Genomic DNA, 18,666 nt, shown 5'->3' with positions numbered 1-18,666 from the left:
TTCATATTATGTCAAGCAGCTGATATTTTACAATATCAATATGCAGATAATCTGATAATCGATTTATCGGGCTATATTTGTGTGTTTCGGAAGTGTTTTCTTTGTTTCACCAGCACTCAAAAGATGACTTGATAAGTTCGGGTCAAAGTTATTAACGTCGGTTCAAACATTATGACGTCGCTGATAAGTCCGGGTCAAAGTTATTAAGGCCGGGTCAACGTATTTGACGTCACAAAGACATAATATACCAAATTAGATCGTTTTTTTGGGACTGTTTTACCATGCAGTGAAATATTATACCAACTTATATCGGTTTATTGGGACTGTTTTACCACGCAGTTGTTGTAACATCTTAACTGTCGTCACCTTTTGAATGTTAGAATTTTGCCAGTTCATATCGCAAATTGCTATTTTGATTTTGGCGTGTCTCTGCGTCGTGTTTGGAAATTTTGAAATTGTACCAGACGGTCTCTGATGTTCGCTTAAACTTTTTTTTTTTGTGTGTATAAATTTCAAGATTGAGATAGTTTTATAATTAGAATAGATTGACATAGTTCATTTTACATCGTGATCATACTGATGAAGGATACATGTATCTAACATTTGTTCATTTTATTGTTATTTTATGGTGATGTACCCTTTTAGACTCAAAAAGTGTACATGTACAAAACAACACCAATCACAAACAAAAAAAGAGAACTATAAATGTAAGTAATTATGATATTTCGGATAATAGATGTCCTTCATTAGTATGCTAATGATGTATATATATGCAAACGAACCGTACGTTTACGTTATATCGCAAAGGTTTGCGCTATATAACGGAAATGTTTGCGTTTTAACGCAAAGATAAGTGAAAACAAATATGTGTGGCGCTAATACGCTTCCGTACCATACCTAAGTACATTGTAGTTAGTTTTGTAATGAAATTTGAAAATTTTCACACACTGTTTGCATTCAATAAACCTTTAAATTTTTCATTATAGGAAACTTTGGTCCATAATTACGAAAAGTACCGTTTTATGAGGTTATATATTATAACGATTTTATCAATGAAAATATTGTCAAGTTTGGTGCACATATTACACTTCATGAATGATATTGATTTTATAACGTTACCTTTTTTTATAGCCGGACTTTATATGACTTCGGTATTTCTGCTTTCAAAATTGGTGGGGAGTTGGGATCTACTTTCCGTGGTCTATACAAAAAAGATGATTGCCAATGAAACAACTCTCCTTTACACCAAATGACACAGAAATTAACAACTACAGGTGACCACACGGCCTACAACAATGAGCAAAGCACATTCCCCATAGTCAGCTATAAAAGGCATCGAAATGACAGATGACAATTGAAACGACCTAATTTATGTACAAAAAAATGTAACACATCAACAAACGACAACCACTGAGTTACAGGCACATATATACCGAATGTGGCGGGGTTAAACCCAACCCTTCCCTAACCTGGGACAGTGGTGTAACAATACAACATAAAAACAAACTATAAAAATCAGTTGAAAAAGGCTTAACTCATCAGATGGATACAAATACTGAAATAGAAGTATTTGACCGTTTGAATAATTACGGGATCTTTAGAAGCCTTCACATATGTGTTACCAGAACGGGATCTTTAGTGGCCTTCACATATGTTTTACCAGAACGGGATCTTCAGTGGCCTTCAAATATGTTATACCAGAACGGGATCTTTAGTGGCCTTTACATATGTGTTACCTGAATGGGATCTTTAGTGGCCTTCACATATGTTATACCAGAACGGGATCTTTAGTGGCCTTTACATATGTGTTACCTGAATGGGATCTTTAGTGGCCTTCACATATGTTATACCAGAACGGGATCTTTAGTGGCCTTTACATATGTGTTACCTGAATGGGATCTTTAGTGGCCTTCAAATATGTTATACCAGAACGGGATCTTTAGTGGCCTTTACATATGTGTTACCTGAACTGGATCTTTAGCGGCCTTCACATATGTGTTACCAAACGGCATCTTTTGTGGCCTTCACAAATGAGTTACCAAAATGGGATCTTTAGTGACCTTCACATATGTATTACCCAAACGGGATCTTTTGTGACCTACAGATATGTGTTACCAAAAGGGAATCTTTTGAGGCCGTCAAACATGTGTTACTAGAACGGAATTTTTAATGGCCTATACATGTGTTACCCAAACAGGGTCGTTAGTGGCCTTCACATATGTGTTACCTAAACGGGATCTTTTCTGGCCTTCACATATGTGTTACAAAACTGAAATCTTTTGTGGGCTTCACATATGTGTTACCCAAACGATCTTTTGTGGTTTTCACATATGTGTTTCCGTAACGGAATAGTGTGTAGCCTTCGTATATATGTGTTACCCAAAAAAAAAGGATCCTTTGTGGCCTTTCGTATGTGTTACAAAATGGGATATTTTGTGGCTTTCACATGTGTGTTTCAAAAACGAGATTCTTTTTAAGTTGGAAATATGTAGGCTAGTGCACCGTCTAAAGCACCCCCTTTCTATATATTTATGATGTATACTGTTATGACAATGGATTGATTTCATTAATTATTGAGATTTGTTTGATTTGAATTCGTTTTATTGAGTGTTTCTCGAAAATCGTTGATACAAGTGAATACTGTATTCAAGTTTTCATAATCAAAAGTGAATACATGTTTAGGTAACGGTTCGTGAAGGTAGATATTTTTTGTAAAGTGCGTGTGAAGGCGTGAACTATAATTATCATTATAGTAAATTTCCTGTTTCTAAATATGAACTATGAAGGTAAAAGTACTATTTAGGATATATCATTTGCACTTATATTGTATATCTAAACGGGAAATTTTTGCACCCTAAAAGCTTCACAAAAAAGACATCAAGTGGAATTTTGCGGTTTTGCAATTTTGTGATAATTGGTTTTTTATTAACAAATAGTCGATAGACTAGTAAAATCCATGCAGTGACAAGTATTACATGTACATTTATAATTGAAACCGTTGAAAAATTATTTATAACATTAAACGGCAATTTGGACATACCAAAAACATCATAAAAATCTATTTTGCTATCAAATACACGTAAAAAAAACAGTATTGTTTTGCGTTGTAAAATGAAATTGATTATTATCAACAAAAGATTACTCGACTTTTATAGTTTAGTGAAAATTTTACAAAACCGTCAAATGTTAGGGATATTTACATTGATGAATACATATGCTGCTTAGTACTAATGGGAGTAAACAGAGTAGAGAATGGTTGGCGAAACATATAAAAAATGGAAAATGGACCCAAATATTTTTTTTTAAAGAAATCCGTTTCACTTTGACTGGTGATAATGGTCGTCTTATAATTCGACAGAGAATGAGTTTGTGTTCCATTTTTGTTCGAAGGCTCCCTTTTTGAAGCGACAAACACTTTGTTTCTCTATCATAACGCATGGAATTTGTTTGTAGAGAAAAAAGTTAGTAACAAAAATACCGAATTCCAAGGAAAATTTCAAAATTTGAAACGGAAAGTCCCTTAACAAATAACAAACTCAAAAGCTCAAACACATCAAACGAATAGATAACAACTATCATATTCCCGAAATGGTACAGGTATTTCCGTATGTAGAAAATGGCTGCTTTAAACCTGGTCTAATAGCTAGCTAAACCTTTCACTTGTATGACAGTCTTTGTGTCACGAATTATAAAAAAAAACGTTGACAGATTTTTCAGTTCCCACAATTCTTATTAATCATAGATATACTGGAAGATGTGGTATGAGTGTCAATGAGACAACTCTACATCCAAGTAAAAATTTATAAAAGTAAACCATTATAGGTGAAGGTACGGCCTTCAATACGGAGCCTTGGCTCACACCGAACAGTAAGCTATAAATTGCCCCCAAAATTACTAGTGTAAAACTAATCAAACGGGAAAACCAATCTATATATAACAACGAGAAACACTTATGAACCACATAAACAGAGGGCAACCACTGAGCATCAGATTTACTTACTCAGGACAGGTGCAAACAATTGCAGCGGGATTAAACGTTTTAATGGTACCAAACCTTCTCCCTTTTCTGAGACAATAGTGTAACATAACAACATGGAAAGACACACTATAAAATATCAATTGGATGACTTTTAAAACTCAATAAAAAAAATTAGTTACACAAATTAGCACACAATGAACGAATAAATGTGATCTTAGTCAGATACAATGTAAATACGTACATAGTTAATAATAATAAAGGATGAATATTTTAGGTATAAAGTAAATAAATGGGTGAGTACAAAAGTACCTTTTTCCAGAAATAAATTCAAAATAATCATAATTCCTGGAAAAGTATTTAGGCGTAGGGCTCTTTATTATATAAGTGCATATTCATTATTATTTATGAAAATGCAAGTGTATGTAAGTGTTTTTGATGAGTGACGAATGCAATCCACTTTTACTTAAGTAGAGTTGGTAGAAATTAAAAATAAATATTACAACTATATATACATGATTGTTTATGGGTACATGCATTTGGCTTAAACACAGCATTTTTTCTCTCTATACTGTATAAATCTTTATATCCGGACTCGCAGATAAGATATTCTGACATTAACGATCTTTATTAAGGATTAAAGGTTTTCTAGATAGGTTTATATAATCACTGATATCAAGGCCGTAGTTAGAGTCTTTTAAATTGTGAGGCAAAAATCATCATGTGTGTGTTTGACAAATACTGGAAAACATTCTGTATATATAACATTACACCTTTATAATATAATACACAAAAGTATAAGTCCAAAGTTCTTAATTACAACTACTTCAAGAAAAAAATCAGCATTATTGACTCGAGATATGGATGAACAGTCTTGCAAATAAGCCCTTCACAGTGAAAAATTCCATATATAAATTTATCTGATAAAAAAAACCAATAACGTTTCTTATTAAATAAGTCATACTTTTTTTTAAAAAGTTGAGTCAAGTCAGAAGAATATTTGATTACAAAATTTTATACAACAGCTGGTCAAACAAAAACGACCTCAAGTATAGCCAAAGTTATACAATATTGTTTAAATAAAGCCAAAGTTACACAATAAAGTTTAAATATAGCTATAAAATGCATTATAACAATCTTCTGGGTAATCCACTGTATTTTTTGTTTAGGGTTTTGAAGTATCCATTTCAACATTTTCCTTGCAATTTTCTTATAATCCCTACCAACAAAAGTGCATCCGTTAACACTGCATTACAGACCCATTGGTGGCCTTAGGCTGTTGTCTGCTCTTTGGGTCTCTTTTACATATTCCCCATTTTCATTCTCAATTTTAACGTCTGTACAGTCAGACATTGGCGATACGGTGTTTTCTTGTAGTAGAAGAGTATTCGGTTATCATGACCAGTCACCACACGGCCTTGGGTGAATCCGCTCATTCCTCTGCTCTATGGAATCAACCAATTTTTTCATAAATTGCCGATCTTTTGGATATAAAACGCGATGCCCTTGACCCCGATACATAATGAGTTATCAATCAATTATATTAAAAAAAACGCGACGAAAAGTATGTTCATCCTTAGCATAACTCTTGACTGTATATTCCAAAAACAAACCCTCTGTCCTACCCAACCCATGGAATCTACAGGAGAAAAATAAAAAATAAAAAAATAATTCCAAGCATTTTTTAAGGGTTTTTGAACTCTCTAGCTATTTAATTTCGCAAGTATATTGTTAATATGAAAACTTTATAACAACCCCAAAAAAATATCCAGTGGATTACCCAATGTTTAATTTAAAAATAGATACAAAGCAATGCAAATGAAAAAAATGTCGATATTGTGAAGAATAATAACCAAATCAATGATCCCGAAATTAATATCAAATATCAGATGTGAAATTTACTTCACAAAATATTAGTTCAGGAATAACCGTAATATTTGTTCTGTCTATGAAGAATAGCATAAAAAATGTGGTGCACACTGAATAACGCGCGTATTGTTATTTCGAATAGACAGAAAAAATATTACAGTCATTTCTTATAATTTAATTCTAAATTCCTTTTAAAACCGTAGAAAACTATGAAAAAACGTTAATGACGTCACGGTCACATGACTAAATTATGTCTATGGGCTCATAACAAAATAACGTCAGCCAATCAGAAGACGCGTTACATCCAAAATTAAATTATTAAACTTTATCGCAATTTGTGCCATTTCCAAATAAACAAAATTTGTTACCTTACTTATATTGAACTTTTCCCAGCAATCTGTGACAATCTACAGCTGCCAGCAATTAGTTTAGTGAAATTATCGAACGAAATTTATGCTCATATTTTTTATTTACAATTTTTGTTTTAATTCTTATTGGTTCACATGTTTTACTTATTTGCATTGACGGCGTTAAAAATGAATAAAACAAAAATGTTTAAAACGGGAACACTTTTAAAAAATAATCTTAATAATTTCCAACCTTCTAACCGTGACCTACTTTTCCCTACGAGGTTGTCAGTGCAACCTACATTCATTACGTATATTATATGATGTCTTCCCACAGTTGTGTCACCTGTACACGTGACACAAATACACCACTAGTGTTCAAATAAATGTTATCTCTTGGCCTAGTTATTGTTAGGTTCATAAGTCTAAATCGGATCCCGAATCAAAAGTCGAATTGATTTGTAAAAAGTGATTGGCATAAAACATGGCCGTATCAGATTTAAAGAAATACGTTCTTCCAACATGGATTTTAAATTGGTTTTATTTAACTGCAATTGTGTGCACCTGGGATGCATCTTTTATTTTATGCCGACCTCATAGTTTGCCGGGTGGTGCATGGGATGCATTATGGTATTTATGTAAGTGGAAAAATATTTTTTATTCATTCATTTATTTGTTTTTTTATATGTAGGTATTTCTTCATTTATTTGTTTATTTATTTGTATGCATGTATTATTAATTATTTTTACATTATTATGTCGTTCATTTAAAAAAAAAAGTCTATATCTTATATATATATATTCCCTATACGTATCTGATATATACATTCCTTGTTGTGTGGGCCTGTAAAATATCATCTAATATATATAAATACATATGCACTGAGTTTAATATTTGTACACTAATTTATTTTCTTGTATCATATATATGGATACATAGTTTACATATATATTTTTTACAAAAAGTGATATCGGATAAATATAATTATATGAAACAAACAAACTGAGTACGCATACATTTTGTATTTCAAAAGAACGAATTTAAATAGAAATGAAATGTATGTTAAAGTTTATAAGAAAATATTTTTACATATTTTTAAAACTTATTTTGGATGTTATAATGTTAAAAAGGTGGCCGCGGGTCTATGTATCAGGGTAAATTCTTATTTTCAATCGGAAAGATTTTTTATGAGGTGGTAGCGGGTCTCTGATGCCAGGGGAAATCCTTATTTTTATTCGGTAAGAATTTTTTAAGAGGCAGCAGCGGATCTACGATGCCAGGGGAAATCCTTATTGGGTGGGCCTGTAAAAATAATTTAGAATATCATATGCGAATTGGATTCAGTACATATCAATATGAAAATCTACATGAGAAAATATCTAATGCAAATATTTAGAAAATTTATATTTAAAAACTCGACAATAATAGTGGACAAAAATATGAAAACTTTTGAAAAGTGGATAAAAACATAAAGAATTGAAAATAATAGGTCGCTTAATGATAAGAAGAAGGAATAGTGGGCAGCTTAGATATAAAGAATTGAAAAATAATGTCTTAAAGAGAAAGGTAGATTTGTAGAAATTACTGACCCTCTTAAAAAGAACTCTAAACGACGGTCACTTAGAATGTAACCATGTTTGGGTTGCTTGTCTTTTTGTCAGTCAACAGTCTACTATTCATTCATTCCTTTATATTAATCCCGATATCTTGTACAAATTTTAATCCTTATCCTTTTATCTTAACCACAAACCAGGAAGAAATTAAAGTAAGTCCTCTGTATAAACTCGGTTATAAGTACACATGTTTTAAAACTAAATACCTGTATTTTACATTTGATATTTATTTTGTAACTTCGTTTCTGTAGAAACTTACACGGAGGACGAAACACTCGCCCCCACTGTATGTCCTTGTTAAATGTTAATCAATATTGTTAGATAACTGTATTATTGTTTATCAATTTTCGAATTTTCGAATTTGCATATGAAAATTATCATGTCAAGTACATGAAGGGAATTTGTGGCATGCCTTATTAAATCATATCCCTCATTTAATAATGTAAATTAATTAAACATGAAAAAATCATTGAAGAAATATTTATTTATTCGCATTTATTTGTGATGCCGTTTCGTGTAATTCTTTAATTATTTTACTTTCATCCTGAATTAACATGAAATGATTGCCACTGGACATTTAAACAAGGCTTTTATATTAAACATGAAAAAATCAAATGAAGAAATATTAATGTCTTTTTTATACTTTACTATGTTTGTGTTGGTGTTTTGTGTCATTCTTTATTGTACTTTCGTCTGAATTAGCTTGAAATGATTGCCACTGGACATATTAAACAAACCATAATCAATCAATCAATCAATCTACCTTGTTTAAACAATCAAACCATTTTCGGTAGCTCAAGGCAGAAACATATAGATATACTGTTCCCAGCTCAAGGCAAGAATTTACATATTAAGATATTACTATACATATCCTTGCTCAAGGTCAAGACTATCTCCCAATTTTATTCAAAATGTATTTTTCATTCCTTGTCTATCAATCACACTGGTAATTTTATAGACATTAAATAATTGTTGACAAGGCCAAAATATTAAGGTTGACATCAATACACTATTGTATGTTTATGTAACGATAAATTTTTAATGTCCTTTAAATTCTCCAACCTAGATTTTTTTTATCGCTTTATTATTTAATAATTAATAACTAAACTCTAGATCAAATTTGAAAATGTAGCGGTTATACATATTATAACTTTTTTTTATAAAGTTTGAATGTTATGCATCTTTATAATATCTTTTGGTTTGTAGATGAATTTGAAAACTTACTGCTAGCGAGTTGCTGCTAGCTTGAGTCTATCAGAATTACTTAGTCAAATCACAGCGACTCGGTTAGCAGCTTCACATTTTTGTATATCATTTTTTTTTCTCTCTCTCGTATTTCCGACCCTGACTATTTCTATCACATTATTAACGTAACGTCGTTTATAACGTTGGCATCGATATTTCTTATTTTCTATCAATGTGCACTGTACTATCCATATCCGTATACTGAAAAATCCTACAGAGCAAAAAAAAGCAGCCAAAATCTTTTAATGTCAATTTGTCTTTGAATAAGGTACAAAAAATGTACTATGTACCTTGTTTTAGCACAATGAAATATGTCTTAGTGAAAATGTTTTCTATTTAAATCTTATTGAATGAACAAAAAGTTGGCCTGCATTGGTATCGGGTGTATTGCATGCATCTGTCAACCAGCATTTAATTGGTTCTTTTTTATACTATCGTGTTAGGTTGTTGTCGCCTTGATGTTTACATTTTTAGTTGATACTCTCTTTTATGTATACCACTAGTATATACATATGCCATATACCACCGTCCCTTGGTGCCTCCTGCTGTTAAGCTAGATATATTAACTTTCTACAGATGTGGCTGAGACGAAGGTTTTATATATATTCAAATAATTATTGCCATATAAACTTTAAACATTAAGTTTGTGACATACAAAATAAGTAAACAATATAACTATAATTCACATATATTTATACACAATCATTCATTTACACTAAATATTCCAGTGTCCCCTGTCCTCAGTTCTAATGAACTTTTGATGAAGGACCCCAATTTATTTACTTGTGATGGTGTTGATGGATTGAGTATAAAAATCAACTTTTCTTCATCAGATAAATCTTTAACAGAAAAATTAAAATCCACATTGTTAAAAAAGTTATTTCTTAGTTCCATATTTAATTTACAATCTACTAGTAATATAAAATTGAGAATGGAAAAGGGGAATATGTCAAAGAGACAACAACCCGACCAAATAAAAAAACAACAACAGAAGGTCACCAACAGGTCTTTTACATTTAAGGCATAATCTCTGCTCTCTAAAGATATTAGTATGTCTGCCTTTTTCTATATTTAAATTATGGTCACTAATTCTTAGTTTTGTTATTTATTTTCTGTAAGTTTTAAAAGTTTGATGTTCTTTTAAATAATCTTCAATATATACTTCTATATATATACGAATATATGAAAACTGTTGTTTCTTATTTGTGTTTGTAACTATGTATACTGTATTATTTATTATATTTGTAAAATAAAAATAATATAATGATATTATATTATGCTCCTTGTGAGCCCATTTGATGGAAATAAAGCATCTTTCATATATCATATGAATAAAAAGACGTGGTAGGTATCCATCAAAGACTATAGAACAATCACAGGGCACTGTATGGTCTTCAACAATGAGCATACCCCGTTCAGTTTATTAAGGGATAAAAGGTCCCAGCCTGATAAAATTTGACGAAATGTGTGATTCAAGTCAAAAGTAAACACCCACAACCTGGTTCATGCCGGCTAAAACATTCATCGGAAAACATTATATATAAGATAACACAGAGGTCAACTTACCACAATCTCTGAAATAATTACTCCAGACTTTGAACACACACGTTAAGAATGAGATAGGGTCCAACATGAATGTGTTGGTGTGCTTACCATGTATGACAAGTACATGTGTACCGAACTTATAAGTACATGTGTACCACACATTTTTTTAAATAACACTATCGTTTATCATATCGTTTCCTTTAAATTATATAATAGTAATCTTGATATCTCTAAATATATCCTTGCTTCTATTTATTCTGTTTTAGGTCAGGTCTGTTTTGTAATTTATTTTGGGTCAAGTAAAATTTTCAAATACAGGTCAATCAGGCAGGAGAATTACTTGCATACTTTGCAAATCTAATATGTCTTGCAGGTTTTTTTTTTGTCTGTTTCGACACCAAAATGACTATTGTTCAACAAGTCTACCTCTAGTAAACTAAATAATGGTAAACAATGTTGTTATCTCAATCAAATGGAAATTAAGGACATTCGTATTAATTTCTACTAAACTATTCCAATTTTCATGATAAAAACAAATCCGAAATATTTGTTTCGGTTCATTTTTTGGTTCATGTTTATTAAGCTTATGCAATACAAATGCTACTATGCAGCGACAGGCAGGCAAAGGAGAACAACATTAATTTGCATAAGTGGGGAAAACGGGAGAGATAATTAAATTATAATTCGATTTATATTAGGTGATTACAAAAAAATGTTTTACGTATAATGATATCGGAATGATTCATATATCCTTCAGGATGCATAAATGAACTTTTTAGGCTTAAAGAACCGAGAAAAATCTAGTTATTTTCACGCTGATTCTTGAAAGCTTGTCAAGCAGAATGAGAGAATTTGCAACATGACAAGAATTTATAACTTATAGCTCTAATTGCAATGAATAGATTTTTTTATTGTACAGTTTTTGTAACTTGAAATCATCCAAAATAAATATTATGTTTAAAAAAAAATATCAAATGAATGGAGTGAAATTATTTAACCAAAATTAATAATGATTATTTTAATAATATTATAGGGTTATTGCATGAATATTGGTGAATATTGTCCCGAGTAGAGTTTTATATTGCACGAGCTTGCGAGTGCAATATATGTTCTACGAGGGACAACATTATTATTATTATCAGATTTTTATTATCATAATTATTATTATTATTATTGCATAGCAATATAATATTTCCCACAGAAAATAACCAAAAGTTAGAGTGCAATAAATTCCAATATTGCACGAGTGCAATACATCTTCAAAATTCATGACGTCATCAACGACAAAATCTTAATTTAAACCAATTTTTACTTTCAAATATTATATTGCTATACAATAAAAGTGTTATTGCATGAATATTGGGTAATACAGTTTTTTTGTATTAATACTATTTTTTTTACTATGCATATATATCTGGAGTGAAATATGATTATTGATTGTGTTTTTCCCTCTATTATATTATGTGTTAGCTCCTGTTGTCGTATATTATATATACATGCTTATCATAATTGTATTGTAATTACTGTATAGATAAATCGTCTATTTATGTATGAATGTATATTGACCTCTTGTACACTGTTGTGTCTGAGGATAATAAAAACTTTGAATCTTGAATCTTGAATCTTGAATCTTATAAAATATATAATACGAAATTATTGTGATAATTTTCAGTACAACATCGTTTTTACTCAGTGTTAATGACGTTGTTCAAAATATGTAAAATTATCAGAATTATTGGAAAATGACGTCTGTGTTTTCTTCTTTCCATTAATTATTCGCCTACACTACGTACATTATATTATGGAAATAGAAGTTACATGAATTAAACCGGTGAATGTTCATTTATTTGTTTAATATATACTGTGGCCAGACTTTAATAATAGCTTTACAGGTCAAGTTCAAGTTCTTGACCACTTACGGATATCCATTACATTGTTATGTGTAATTGACCAAAATGGTCAAGGATTAACCCGGTAGCTCAGTACATGGAAGTCAAGTTCAAGTTCAACGTAAAAAAAAATGTGACTGTTATGAAAGAGATTTTAATCAATATAAGGCCCTGAATGGGGATACAGAATAGAAAATAATCAGCGAAATCAAACATAAAAACCAAAAACATCGGTGCAAAAAATAACACGTTAAAATTGAAAATAAGGCAATAAAAAAAAAGAGAAAATTGCTGAATTGAAAAACGAAAGAATTTATTAATAAAGAAATCCCCCACGGCGGCCCTAATAATAGGTTCGAATATCGTAGGAGTTCTGAATAATTATATGACCACGGTGTCTAGTAGGTCCAATAACATGTGACTTCGGGGGCACTTTTGTCTATGTTAGTGTGTTATTTGTTGTTCAATATTTCCATTCACTTATTATATACATAAATAAGTCAGTATATACGTATGTAATTATACGACCGCAAATTTTTTTGAGGGGATTGTATCATACAATGGTATATGATGTCGTCGTCGTCTGCGTCGTCCGAAGAGACATATTGGTTTACGGACAATGACTTTAGTTTTATACGTGAATGGATCTCTTTGAAATTTAATAAGAAGGTTCAATACCAAAACAGGAAGGTTGGGATGATTTTGGCTATGATGATTCCAGGCGCGGATCCAGAAAGGGGGGGGGGGGGTGTTCCGGGGGAACCCCCACTTTTTTTAACGATCAATGCGTTTGAATGGGGACATGTAATTGGAACCTCCCCCCTTTGTCCTGGGTTAGGACCCCCCTTTTTAAAATGGCTAGATCCGACCCTGGGTTCCAACCTTTAAGGAATTAGGGGCCAAAAAGGGGTCCAAAACAAGCATTTTCTACTTTAAGGATAATAACTTGTGTATTTATAAGTATTTCAATTGCTCTGAAATTATTCCACAATGTTTAATACCACAAGTAGAAGGTTTGGATTCATTTTGTGGATTTTGGTGCCAACAGTTTAGAAATAAAGGGCCAAAAAGGGGCCAACACGAGCATTTTTGTAGTTTCTGGACATAACTTGTATGTAAGAGTATGGATCTATCTGACATTGTACCAAAGGTTCCATATCACAAAAGGAAGGCTGGGATTGAGTTTGGGGGTTATTGTGCCATTCATGCAGGAATTAGGGGCACACAAAGGGCCAAATTCGAACATATATCTAGTTTCAAGATAATAACTTGTGTTTAATTGTATGGATATCTCTGAAATTGTACTACAAGGTTCCATACTACAAAGGAAAGGCAGGAATTGAGTATGGGGTAATTGCTCCAAGAAGGGATTCAAAAAGTTTTAGGGGGTTCCAAATTTTTTAAGGGATTCATTGTTTTCCAAAATTTTAATTAGTTTCAAGAAGAAATCTTTAAATGCACAGTATTGCGCAATAGATTTGTAAGATCTATATATTAGTTTTGTGTCTATAAACCTATATTTTGTGAAAAAAATTGGCCCAACTGTTCAGGGTTCAACATCTGCGGTCGTATCAGGCTGCGCTCAGCGAAGCATTTTATTTTTAATTGAAATAAAGACTACTGTTTTGTGTTTATAAATGTCATGCTTTCCGTTAAGGACACTTAATTAAACAATGGATATTATTTTGGTCGCATGAGTAAACTTACCCAGCAGTGGCGGATAAAAAAAAGGGGGGGGGGGGGGGGGTCCGAGGGTTGAAATATAAGTTTCATAGTTCTTTCGTCAAGATACCAACAGTTCGTGGCTTATAAAATCTTTAAAAGTGTACACAAAAAATTAAGTATCAATGCAGGAAGTTGATTACCTTAATGGCAAGTTTAGATTCATGTACACTGTAAAAAGTATTGTTTACAGAATGCATTTTACGTGATAACTACCACATTTAATTTTAACTAAAGTCTTATTTTTTTCTAGATAAATATTACATAGTAGTAGACAGACGATACATGGACGAAGAGGACTCATTTTCTAGAGGAATAAGTTTGTAGGTATTTTATGGAGGAATAAGTTTGTAGGTATTTATGGACTATGTGCAGAACGCACACTCGTCTATCTCATATTTAAAAACTGTTCAATTTTTTTTCTACTTTTTTTTTTTTTTTTTTTGGTCGTGATATCGTTTTATAAATATTCTTTATTTCAATAAATTTTTACGGATTGATTTGCAGCTTCCTAAATAATGATATTTGTAATTTCGTAATAAAGCACACAATATTTTGAAAGATTACTGTACTTTTTGTTATTTGTTTTTCAATTGATAGACCAATTTACATATTTTTATTTACGTACAGAGGAAATGAAAAAATTAATATACAAAAGATGATGGCAATGTATGCCAACAAGACCGCAACCAACCGACACAAAAAAAACAGTAATAAAAATTCACCTCGTGGTCAACATATGGGTCTAAACAACATGTCAAGCTCGTTTTAAATGCATATTAAAGATGAATACCCTCTGCCAATTGAAAAAAAGACAAGAATTGGGATGCCTCATGTGGTGCAGGATATATGTTTACCCTCTCGAAGCAATAGAAGGCATAACCGGATTTTGGGTTCGGGTAGCTCTGTCTTTAAACTTCATTCTGTCAGTAAAATTGAGAATGGAAACGGGGAATGTGTCAAAGCGACAACAACCCGACTATAAGGCAGACAAATACCAAAGGCCACCAATGGGTCTTCAATATAGCGAGAAACTCCCGCACCCGGAGACATCCTTCAGCTGGCCCCTAAACAAATATGTATACTAGTTCAGTGATAATGGACGTCATACTAAACTCTAAGTATATTTGTTTTGTTGAGAGTCGAAATCGTCCTTGTATATCCCGAAAGCGGGCGTTTTGGAGTATGAGGGAAAATTATAAAGAAAGCAAGCCTGGTACTTGATCGGCAGGTTCTTTCGACGTAGCAAAAAAACATTGCATCAGCCTTGTTAAGGAATGTCGATAGGACGGGAATCGAATCCACATACATTTGTACGCCTAAGTCTGGGTTTCGGTTTTCTTTTAGTAGCTGTTTTGTAGGTGGATTTTTTTGTCATAATGATGCAGGTTGTTTTTTGACTTATGACTTTAACACTCCTGTTGTTATCTTCTTTCTCATTTTAAAGGAGTTTTGGAAACGGGAACTTGAGTGTTGATCGAAATTTTACTAGATGTCTGTTTTGGCATTTTTGGATTGAACCTTGGTCAAACGTGAAAAATAATCCTGCACAGAACTTTCCGGATTCGGAAAAAAATATTTGGACATTTGATCCCCCTTGTTGACTGACTTCCAGACCCCGGTCTAAAACTGTCAATATGTTGAATCAGGCAATTGCCTTTAAATTACCCAGTGACGAATAAGGTTCCCAACTTGGAAATTAGTAAAATAGAACAATTTCCTAAATTCGTAGATAATTAAAGAGAGATAACTCTGGCACAAATCTCGTGATTTTTTTTTATTTAACTTTAACATCTATCATCTATCCGTTTCCCGATTAGTGGAGCTGGATATTAATTGGCAAAAAAGTAAGTTATTGAAATGTTGGACTATCCTTATTCTCAATTACAATATGATCACAGAACGAATTGATAAAATAACAACTGCAGCACAATGAATAACTCAGTTTCGGTTTTACATAACGACTAAGGCTAATAAAGTTGTCTCCCATGTTGCCTGCAAATTGATTGGCAGCAATTAATTATTCCATTGCTAGATAAAAGCAATTTTGGTTGTTTTTCTCTGATTCCTAGCTAAGGTCTAATTAGATTATGTCGAATTATATTAAAAATATATATATAATATATTATTGCTGGACGTACTAGCGAACAGTCGAAGATGAAACCTATAAGAGATCGAAAGTACATTATAGCAGAATCTTTGTTACCTTATCAAAAATTAAAAGTTCGTCATACAGTTTGATATATTCCTATTTACAATATGTACCCCACTTTTGAACGTCAATGTTGATTCGACGATGAACCAACAAATCTTGGCGGGGTGACAGTAGGCCTGAAAAGTAACACACACCATCCCGGCAACAATCCAGAAACTTGGAAAAAAACAACCAATTACAGATGACAAAAGGCCTTAAAAATAGCATACTACGTACCACAAGCCAAAAACTTTCCCTTGATCCTATATATGTATGGTGGAATTGTATGTCATCAGTCATTTGTGAGACACTCACCAAAGGGAACTCGTAATGATAATCATAAAGCATCCGTGATAGGTTATATATATAGTTGGCTCCCTTTGACTACTAAACTAATGGATAAAAAAAAACAAATAAACAATCAAAACAAAACAAACAGACCGACAGACACAACCTTCTATTTTGATATTTTCTTTTTACTGTTTCAGATTAAATGTTGTAGAAGTGGTTCTTTCTGTATTAGTTATACTTTTGGTATGTTTATTATGTTTATATAGTGATGTTGAAGAAAAAAAAACCACGAAATTTGTGTTGACAGCTCCCATAATGAAACCAAAATAATTTTCTGTATCTGCATGTTGCTTGTACAACCTCAGTGTTGACTGGCTAGTGATTACAGTAGTAACTATTTAGACCACACGACCACCGATGCCCCTATGTAACAAGGAAGCACACTGAAAAACTGAAAGGCAAGAATACAAAAATTTACATTAGCACAATGACGGGATGTATAAGTACAGAGCCATGTATCAAAGAATCACAAAAAAAAGGCATATAGACAATTTTTAAAGCACAATAGCAAAAATTTAAAACGAGAAGCGTGACATCATAATTTGGTGTCTCATTGATAATCAAATCACCCATTTCCATTAGTATATCTATATACATAGATACAGATGTAAACTAAGATATCATACGAGCATGACATTATGCAAATAATTAAGGTAATTGTATGACAAAAATGCGGTTCGCTTCCATGACATATTGTTTGCAGATGAAAATTATGATATAAAACTTAATATGTTTCGATGAAAAGCTGTATATTTTTCTTTTGTTAAACCACATGAGTGGAATATCACTAAGCATAGTATTAATCTTTTTTCAGCATTATCAAAAGAGCCAGCACACACGTTTGATGGCGTTCACGGTGTCAGTGATGACGTTCTGGAAGACCGTACTGTATTTTGTCATGTTTACAGAATACTGTGGAGCAGGACCACTTAGAGTACAAAATACAATAATGCAAGAAATATTTATATACCTTATTCCAAACGGTATATGGGTTGTCGTTCCTTTTCTGGTTATGATTCAATTATGGAGTCTTTTGGCAACAGACAATAAACAGAGTTCAAAGTTTAATTAATTTCATTGTAGAAATTGGGTTTTAATGACGTTATGATACTTTGTTGTACTTAAGTTGCCAGTATGTGATTATTGTTTTATAGATAAATGTTATATGAATCAATTCTGTATTCTTTATTCTTTTACCATTGTCTTTCTTCTTTATACTTTGGTCTTTTTATTCTATTTTCTATATTTCAGCAAACCGATTTCTCAATTCATTATTTTTGGGCATATTTTTCTCTATTCTTTATATTTCTGGGGTATTTTTTTTGGTATCCAGTTAACTGTATTATAAGCATTTTTTTTTTATCTTTTCCATAAACCCCATCTAGACCGGCCTATTTTGACAGCCTTTTGCAAAATTCGAGTATACAAAATGATTCATGGCATTAACCAAAACCAAAACTCACTTAGTCGCAATTCTTTATATTGTATTTCCGATTAGAAATAATGTATTTGGTTAAGCCATGGCCAGGAATGTCCTTCCATACATTTTTTTTATTCTAATAAACTCATCATAGATACTAGGATTTAAAAAAAAAAATGAGTGACGCTAGAATCAAAAAGTTCAGAAGGCGAAATATAGAACGAAGTGGAAGAGTATTCAGGACCTAATTCTCTGAAAGGTTTTGCTAAATACAACATTATAAGGGAAAATTAGGCCCTCAGCAGAAACATGTATCGATAAAATCATTTTATTCTGTGGAATATGCAAAGTTTACAGACGGAAACGTCGTACCATGAGACATCTGTAAACGAGGTATAAAACTCCCAGGTCTTTAAATCTCTAAACTATAAGCTTTATTCAAATGATTTAAACCACCACCGCACCCGCCTGATTGTACTCCATATGTCCCACATT

At 32.0% G+C, this 18,666-nt stretch overlaps 1 protein-coding gene across 1 annotated transcript; it reads left to right on the top strand.

Moving 5' to 3' along the window:
- Positions 1–6,544: 6,544 nt before the first annotated feature.
- LOC134697123 (uncharacterized) lies at positions 6,545–17,927 on the top strand. Its single transcript, XM_063559174.1, has 4 exons — positions 6,545–6,830; positions 14,460–14,529; positions 16,889–16,934; positions 17,566–17,927. The coding sequence occupies exons 1-4, from the start codon at positions 6,677–6,679 to the stop codon at positions 17,821–17,823; spliced, it is 528 nt and encodes a 175-aa protein (XP_063415244.1). The 5' UTR covers positions 6,545–6,676; the 3' UTR covers positions 17,824–17,927.
- Positions 17,928–18,666: the final 739 nt, after the last annotated feature.

The sequence above is a fragment of the Mytilus trossulus genome, chromosome 14, assembly GCF_036588685.1.
Source record: "Mytilus trossulus isolate FHL-02 chromosome 14, PNRI_Mtr1.1.1.hap1, whole genome shotgun sequence".
Lineage (NCBI taxonomy): Eukaryota > Metazoa > Mollusca > Bivalvia > Mytilida > Mytilidae > Mytilus > Mytilus trossulus.
Note: the sequence above shows the minus strand (reverse complement) of the source record. Positions and strands in the feature narration are given on the sequence as shown.

Excerpts from the sequence above, each read along its gene's own strand:
- LOC134697123 (XM_063559174.1), top strand. The coding sequence starts at position 6,677 with ATGGCCGTATCAGATTTAAAGAAATACGTTCTTCCAACATGGATTTTA. Across the intron at positions 6,831-14,459 it reads GGATGCATTATGGTATTTAT|ATAAATATTACATAGTAGTA; the intron begins GTAAGTGGAAAA and ends ATTTTTTTCTAG. Across the intron at positions 16,935-17,565 it reads CTGTATTAGTTATACTTTTG|CATTATCAAAAGAGCCAGCA; the intron begins GTATGTTTATTA and ends ATCTTTTTTCAG.